Here is a 9,447-nt window from a genome sequence, read left to right as displayed (position 1 = left end):
GTACTTTTCGCCTTCAAAACATAGATTCTTATTTGTGCACTAAGATTGAAATTCTCCTTAATATTTTGTATGAGGATTCATTTGTAATAAGGTGAAGTTTAGTCTTAGAGTGGTCCACCAGCAGACCATTAGTTGACATGGCATTAAGACTTATACTATTGACTAAACAAAATAACTTTTTCAAAAAAGTCAGTTTCCTGACTGCACCGTACAAGCTCCCTTTTATTAATTAAATTGGCATTACATAGCCATTTTACAACCGTCAAATGCTAAGATTTGAAAGAATACCTTGAAAGTACAAGGCTAAGCTCCGACAACGGTGTATATGAAAATAAATAATTTATTAGGTTAGAGGGTGGCCATGAGCCAATTCATGCAATCCCTTCTCCCCTGGCCACTTTGAAGTGTTGTATGATTCCATGAACGCGATACTTTTCCAAGGGACGCACTTACCATCATTCAAACAGCCTCCATTTACGTTTATATCCCATGAGCAATGTTTGCATTCGTCATGCGCTTCGTCGTAAATGTCAAGATAATGTCGATGCGGGTTTCCAGGCCATGTAAAACTGCAGAAGAATAAAGTATTTTTAAATGGAAGATGTGTTGGTTTGAATGAAAACACATAGCTTTCTCCAGGCATGAGTGTGTGATCTCCAAGATCGTCATCTTTAGATTTGCAATGAACAGTGATGTCTGCGGGAGTTGGAGCCAATACCTTATTGTAAATAAAAATTGTTACATTATAAGCAAAACTGTAAGCTATAGTCTCTCTGGCCTCAAATGCAAGTAGTGTAGTTAGGAGTATTGAACATTTTAAGATAATTGTACTTGGAGTTGTCATTGTTGTATACTCAATGCCTACGGGACTTGCATCAATATTAATTTATAGAACATTAAACAACTTAAAAAAACGTTTAAAAAAAGGAAATTTATTTGCAAATTCAAAGACCTTTTAGAAATTATCCCAAAAAAAAAAAATCATATTATGCAAACTCAAAGACCCTTTTAAAATTATCCCAAAATAAAGACCATATTAAAACCGTATGAACAAGACTGGTTGACGAGTCAATTAGCCATTAATGAAATTAAATGGCAATTAATTTAAGACAATATATTGATCTCATTAGGGGTAATACACGAGAGAGAATTTTTACTCTCTCTGTCTCATATTAAGTGACACAGTTGACTCTGTCACATATATCAATGATATGTTTTACTCCCTCCGTCCCAAATTGTATGACGTTTTGGACATTTCACACATATTAAGAAATGTAATTAATATTGTGTGGGAAAGAGATATTATGAGTTGTTTTACAAAATTGTCCTCAATAAATGATATGGGAAAGATACAATGAAGGAATTGAAAGAAGAGAGAGTAATAAATAGTTAAGGATATAATAAGAAAAGTAACATTAATTTTTCATTGGTATTGTAAAGCGACGTACAATTTGGGACAAATATTTTTTCTAAAGTGACATACAATTTGGGACAGAGGGAGTATTGTTAATATCATTAATGTTCTATTAGAAAGAAAAAAAATGAAAATTTAATATTTTGAAAATACTCATCGAGACGAATCCAGTAATACTTTATATGAGATTATTTATCATTGTATTTTAGTAAAAAAAAATGATCAAAGTATGTTAATTCAATAATGTATCAAATATATCATCTAATAATGGACGAAGGGAATATTGACTTTTCTTATTTTGTTCAGCAAGAAAAGATTGGAATGAAAAAAAAATTGAACTATTTCTCATTTTGTGAGTTGAGTGTGAGACCGAGAAAGGAAGAGTGAGATAGAACGATAATATTTTTTTAGGCTTAATTGCATGTTTGATGTCTTATGTTTATTTTAGATTTTAAGTTGATCCCTTGTGTTTTAAAAGTTTCAAGTTGGTCCCTTACGTTTTAAATGTTTCAAGTTGGTCCAAAACGTTCATTCAAAAAAAAAAGTTGGCACAAAATGTTTCTCACGTTGAAATAAATTAGTCCCTTCTGCGGCATCATGATATTGAGTTTAATAAAACAAAAAAAAAAGTTTGAAAAATGATTTTTTAAATAAATTAAATTCCATAACCCATATTGTCAACTGAATCTTTAAATGGTTAAGTAACAGAAGGGACTAACTTATTCCAATTAGAGCAACGTTTTGAACCAACTTGAAACTTTTAAAACATGAGGGACCAACTTGAAACTTTTAAAACATAAGGGACCAACCTGAAACCTAAAATAAACTAAACATGCAATCAAGCCTATTTTTTATGTTGGAAAATAAAATAAGTATTTTTGTATTCTTTATTATATCTACTTTGGACAAAATTTTGTCTCATGGTTTAGTAAGGGATAACAAATTTTGATTTTCTCCCGTTCATTGCTATCTGTTTTGTCGAAGAGGTACAAAAAAAAATTGTCCAATACAAACCATCATAGAAATGAGAAATTTTGAGTTATTTTACAAAATCATCCTTCATGTATTATATATAATTGAAAGATAAATTAAATAATTGAAAAAAAATAAAATAATAGTCTATCTATTTCAAAATGAATGATGTTTAAGGTTTTAAATCACAAGTTAAGAAATGCAAATTTAAAGAAAAAGAAAGAGAATTGTTATATTATCAAATTATCCTTATTAACTATATTGATTTGTTTTCTACTAAAAGAAAGAGAATTATTATTTTACAAAATGGTACTTATAAACAATTATTTTTGAAAAAGTTAAATTAGCCCACCGGAGATAATCGAACATAAGACCATGAGATATGAACCAACAGATCCACCGCCGAAAGAGATATGTTTGATAACATACATTTTGTAAAGTTAATGTTTGTCATATTTGATATCCTTTGTTCATGTTATGTAGCATTTGTAAGAGAAAAAAAATGTTATAAATAAATCATTCCTATTAAATTGGTCCTTTAGGTTATTTTGATCACACATGGCAGAAGGAAAACATGAAACGGTGACCCCCTCAAAGCTATTATGCAAGGAAAAAATGAATCTCATTAACTTTACATCGAGAGATAACAAAGTAGTTGTGTAGGTCCGAGGAGTGGATGGAAAGATGAAATAAAATTGTTGATAGAAAAAGGTCTTCATCCAGGAACCGATTTAAAGAAGGATGCAGGGGTGGATCGATGAATCTCGTTCTCTAAACAAAATCTTGAGAGTAGGAAATACCTACAATTAGTATGAAGAGAAGTTGTATACTGACAGCCTCAATAAAACGAAGAAGGAGGGTCATGTAGTTGAATCCTCCATAAAATCCTCCAAGTCAAAGGACCAATATGTCAGTTCGTTGAATATATTCCGGCCCCTCACGGTGTCGTGGGACAAGATCCTTGTCGAGATTGCCTCTGATGATTTCTACTTATTCTCTCTTTCTTTTTGTGGTTGTTTTATACTTTTGCTTATGTTTATAATTGTTATCCACTTTGTTTTGGTTGCTTGATTATTTTGCTCCACACATTAAGTATTTTATTGGTGTGATTTTCAAAGAATTCACAACAATCCGGTCGATCCCTTGTCTAACCTCGGATCTGATACTTTTGTTGGGTGATGAGGGGATCCAAACGGACCACCCACATTAAACAAAAATAACTACACAAGTGGGAGATACACCATACTTTTATCGAAAATCTTAAGAAAATGAGTTTATCAGTCCTTTAACTTATAATATGTCCAACCTTAAAAGTTATCCGAAAAAATGATTAATTTTTTTTTGTTGGTGTCGGGTTCGAACCCTAGATCTTGCATATATTATGCATTGCCCTTATCAACTGAGTTAAGTTCACGGGAACCGAAAATATGATTAATTTGACTAATGGAAGAAAGACCTAAGTGTAAGGTTAATTAATTAGGGGACTAGTAAATTAGTTAACAGGATCATATATCCAATTTAGTCAAAAAAAAAAAAAAAAATCAAAACCTCCAATCTCAGTGTATTTGCTTGCATCATGACTGAAAAAAGTTGTGTGTTTGTCACCACCACCATAAAAGATCTAGAAAATCAAGAATTTGAATATCTGGCTCTACTAGATGACCGAGAGAGAGTAATTGTGACCTCTGTGTCTAGGGCTTGGAGCCCGCCACTGGGGCACTATACATTTTTTGGGTACGCTGTCACTCAAATAATCTATCTGAAATTGGTTTTGGCATAGCAACTTTGTTTCACAAGAAAGAATGACAAAATAACGTCGTCATAGTTTTGACTATTGTTTTGATTGTTCTGACTAGCGTTTTTTCTCATTGCAGGCATTTATAATTATGAAAAGGGTAATTAAAGGTTCAGATCTACACTGCAGAGCATCCAGTAAAATTCTCACTAGAGAGGATCAAAGTCCTAGCGTTTTGATAGTTCTTTGTTGGTGATTATCATAAAAAATTTAACCAAACAAATCACATTTAAAATACCTAGCTCCTTTGCTTAAAAAATCGCCAACAAAAAAGATGCTAACAAACATAAAAAGTAAAATAAAGTCAAGTTAACAAGGAAAACAGTTGGTGATTATACTTAAGGGTGGTCCTAATTTTTGAGTTGGGAACCTCAGATACTTAGGGACCCTCAATTACTTAAGAGATCCTAACTTTTATAATTGACATCACGGTGTTAAACTTAATAAATGACGCCTTTGATAATTTTCTATGATAACCATTTTACAAATTTTAAATAAAAAAATAATATTCTTTATCATTGGAAGTGCATTTTGGAACAAATGCGTAGGAGGAGAAATTTATCACTTAAAACAAAGGTTGAAAGACTATAAGTTTAGTTGACAAAAATATAAAAAAAATATTATGGAAAACTTTTATTAATTGCAACTACTTGCCGTTATACAACTATCTCCGCACTGAGATTTGAACGAGTTTCTTGAATTTACAAGGTTAAACTCTTACAACTAATATAAATTAAAATAAATAATTTAAAAAGTTTGAGGGCGGGTATGTCCCAATTCATTCAACCCCTTCTTCTTTTCCGGCTAATTTGAAGTGTTGTACGCATCCATTAATTGGATACTTTTCCAAGGAACACACTTTTGATCGTTCAAACAGCCTCCATTTACGTTTATTCCCCATGTGCAATGATTGCAATTGTGACGGTTTTGGTCGTAAATGTCAAGATAATAAACATGGGGGTTTTGAGGCCATGTAAAACTGCAGGAGAATAACGTAGGTATTGTATTCGGAGAAAATTCTGGTTGGAATGTAATTAGGTAAATATCTCCAAAACCAATTGTGCGAGATGCATGATCAACATTATTGGATTTGCAATGAACAGTTATAGTTGTTGGAGTTGGAGCCTGTACCTTATTGACTATAGTAACTATCACCATAGGACCAATAGCTATGGTATCACTAGCCTCAAGGCGGGTTTTAGCATGGGACAATTGTTAAATTGCCCCATCTTAGATCAATTTTGTTTTATTTGCTATTAGTTGTACATCCTACATTTTATATTCCAATTTATAGCTCTATTTAATTATAATATATCAATTTTAATTTTAATTTAATAAGGATTAAAATATTTTGGAGAGACAAAAACATGTCATTTTTATAGAACTAAAAATAAAATTCGTCTTATTTATAGAGACCAAAATTTTTTGTCCCCTTTTAACTAATATTAAAATTGTGTGCTGTGTTTTTTTAGAGGGACAAAAACATGTCACTTTGGGTGAGCTAATTTAGAGGGACAAAAACATGTCTCTTTGACTTGAGATCTTGGAGTGTGTTTCTTCTCAATGTCTCATGTTTGATTCTCCCTATATCAATTTGAGTGGGCTAATTTAACTTCTTCAAAAAAAATTGCTATATTTATAAGGACCAAAAAATTATTCAACCCTAATTAGTATTACAAAGTTTTGTTGTAGGGATTAATATTACAAAGTTAAATACAAACTAAATTGATTTATTTATAAATAATGTAGTAAATATATATATATATATATATATATATATATATATATATATATATATATATTTACGACATTTTTTTTTATCCCAGAACTAATCAAGTCTATGTTTTTAAATTAAAAATAATATTAAGACTATGTTTTCAAATTAAAAAGATTATTAAGAATGGGCTGGATGTATTAGATTTTTAAACGGGAGATTAAAAAATAACATATTTATAAGTAAATTAATTTGAGTCAAATTATAATTGAATAGTTTTTTTTTTTTTGAGCAAATATAAGGTTATACAATAACAAATAAAACAAAATTGATCTAAGTTGGGGCAATTTCACAATTGCCCCATGCTAAAACTCACCTAGCCTCAAATGCAAGTAGTGTGATTATGAGTATTGAAAATTTTAAGGTAATTGAACTTGGAACTGCCATTGTTGTATGCACAATGCCTGCAAGACTTGCAACAATATTAATTTATAGAACATTAAACAGCTCAATAAAGTGCTTCCAACAATGGGAATGATTTTGCCAATTCAAATACCGTTGAAATGGAATTTTTTGTATAGTAATTTATTGAAATAGTGTTGACTACAATAAAATAAAATCAGATTACAATTTGCACCCTCAACGCAAATTTTCATACCAGTCACCTTATAAACTTATATACAACAGAGCACTCTATTTTGGGTGTTTAAGTGGACCATCCATGTACACATCATCTATTTTTTTTAATTTTCAATGATATTATTTAAACCAAGTTGCTTGGGCTCCAGTGGCAAGGAGCTCCTTCCAAGGACGTATCCGGGGAATACCGGGTTCGATTCTCAGGGGGAACAACACTTGGCCAGTGTACATGCCTCTACGCATGAGCCGGATTAGTCGTCCACCATTGGTGGGTCGGAAACCGGTGCGAAAGCCAAAAAAAAAAAAGTTTATTGATTTTTGTACAATTTATTGCATTATGACCAACAAAAATTAGAGAGAGAGAGAGTGCTTATATAGCCACCCTTCTCTATAAGCACCAAACATTTTCTCTCCACAATGAGGGTGCTTATTAATTCCGGTGCTAAATAGGTGAAGTACCCACCATTATGGATGCTCTAAGTAGTTTTCATACTCTTCCATTTTAATCTAATTAATCTAATTAGTTTGGAGGACACCATTCAAATTATTTATTTGAATATAGTAAGCTATTCAATGCGTTGACAGACCAAATAAATTCACATTGAAGTAGAATCAAACTTTTTTGATAGATGTAACCGTTCAAATGGAATTTTTATTAAAATTATTTATTTTAATATAGTAAGCCATTCAATGCATTGACATATACAAAATAAATTCACATTGAAATAGAATCAAATTTTTTTATACACTATTAAAAAAACAAAAATTAGTGAGGGAAAACATGAAATCTCTCTCTAATTCCGTCACTATATTTTGCGACTAAGAAATTTGTGAGGAATTTCATTTTTTCCGTCACTAATTTCCCTCGCTAATTTTGCTTTTTCTAGTAGTGATATATGAAACCGTTCAAAATAAATTCGCATTATTTTCTCTCTGCATCCTCCTCTTTGTCTTCTTCCAAAATTTACTTTCAATTTCCTCTTGTTCTTTTCAAAGCTCTCACTTTCAATATCAACATTGACAACCTCTACTAAATCTGATGAACCATGATGCTTCCATGCTTCCAAGACTTTTTCAAACAATATATCTCCTTCAATGAGTCACACGAGTTCATGTTTCTCAGCACAAACTACAAGTTGAATGTTTTATACTCAACTCTGTCCAAAGAAGCCTAAATAAAATGAAAAATGACCAAAATAACATGTTCGGGAGATTCCGCGAAGTTTCGGTATGCGATAAACAGCCGTGCTTTTCCTATTTTTATAAATTGCTACCATCTATGATTTCCTCATTGAAATTAACACAACAAAAGTGAATGGTGTATTTTTGCTGGAATTGTCAGGCTATGGATATCAACTGAATCAAAGAACTTTGAGAGACCAATTACCATCCATTTGATTTTAATGGATAACTATGTGAGTTTTTAGGATTTATATTATGATACTATTAAGTTTTATTTTTTATATGAATATTTTTTAATTATTTTCACATGAAGGGTCACAGAATTTATGCAATGGCTGGAAACGAACTTTTTAACAAGTTTGAACTTTCTTTGAAAGAAGAGGCTGTCTTTATCAAATATAATTTTTCGAGTCAGTATCAATGAAATACAAGAAGTCATGATAACATGATATATTGCTCAACTTTTCAGATAAGACTAAGATCAAACCAGTTGATCATGGAATTGTGTCTTACCACTCCTATTTTTTACCCATCCTTCGGTTTTTCTTTCAAATAGTTACAATTATGAAGTTATGGTCAGTTAGTTTCAATTAGTTTATTAATTTTTAAAAAACATAATAATATGCTATAAAATATTTCTAAGGTCAATATTTAATTACATAAGTTTGTATAAACCATGAATTTGACTAATACATGATACGTAAAAATAATTACAAAATATGTTTTTATCATTGATAAATATATAAAAAATCAAGACATATATTTGTCGCTGATATATAAAATACACTTGACAAATATTATGTATCAACGGTTGAGATAATAAGAAGTACATATGCCGCTCTTTTATGTTTTTGGTTTTTGAAACCCCTTGGTTGAGTCTTTCGATGCTTCTAAATGTACCATTGAACCTTTTTCACAACATAACATCTGCAAATTCATGTGAAACCAAGTCACACCAAGACTCCATTGTCAGATCCTAACTCTCCTCCATAAGGGTCTGTCTTGAAGAAAGAGTTTTAGAGGGTAAGGACGGCAGGGCAAGGTTTACGATAAAGCTTTCATTCCGGCAAGTTTTAGGGGTATATATGAACCAATCACAGATACGTAGCAGAAGATCAAATGGACATGTAAAAGGAAGTGAAGATCCAAGAAACTTTTGATGGACAAGTTACTGAAAAATAGAAGTACTTTTCATTGTACTCTAACAATATGTGGATTGAGGTTCCAAAATTCAGTATTTGTTCTTCAACCTTTAATGCAAATTCTCTGCTCAACCTTTATCGATTTTCCTATATTGCTCCTGAATTCCTCTCTCACTATTCGCAGTCATGTCTTATGATGGCTAATTCGACCAAATCATTCAATCAAAATTAATACAAGTATACAATTATGAGCAAAGTTTATATATACCTAAATTAAATGTGTTGTTAGAAGGACACAAACCCACCTAGATTCCAGAAAGCAAAGTTTATTCAGATATTAGGATCTCCAAGTTAAATTGATCATACTCTTAGACCCATAACATGGTAACCAAAAAAAAAATGACATAAAAATGATGAACAAGTGAACTAATTTTACCAGATCAATATCAATATGTGTATTATTGAATGTGTATCAGACCAAAAAATATGTGTATTAATATCTTACTAGACACATACCGACCTCCGCAATCCTAAATCAAGCTCCTACCATCAGGGAAGTAAATATTAAAACAAGGACAATTTACAGTGC

General features: G+C 31.2%; 1 protein-coding gene across 1 annotated transcript; it reads right to left on the bottom strand.

Annotated features, from left to right (window-relative positions):
- Nucleotides 1-343: 343 nt before the first annotated feature.
- Nucleotides 344-844, bottom strand: LOC25495566 (S-protein homolog 5). The gene has a single exon (XM_013595790.1). It carries the CDS (start codon nt 842-844, stop codon nt 344-346), a length of 501 nt encoding a protein of 166 aa, XP_013451244.1.
- Nucleotides 845-9,447: the final 8,603 nt, after the last annotated feature.

This window comes from Medicago truncatula, chromosome 6 (genome assembly GCF_003473485.1).
Source record: "Medicago truncatula cultivar Jemalong A17 chromosome 6, MtrunA17r5.0-ANR, whole genome shotgun sequence".
Classification (NCBI taxonomy): domain Eukaryota; kingdom Viridiplantae; phylum Streptophyta; class Magnoliopsida; order Fabales; family Fabaceae; genus Medicago; species Medicago truncatula.
The sequence above is the reverse complement of the archived record's forward strand: the minus strand, read 5'-3'. Positions and strand labels throughout refer to the sequence as shown.

What these genes read in the sequence shown, in the direction of transcription:
- LOC25495566 (XM_013595790.1), bottom strand. Translation starts at nt 844, where the DNA reads ATGACAACTCCAAGTACAATTATCTTAAAATGTTCAATACTCCTAACT.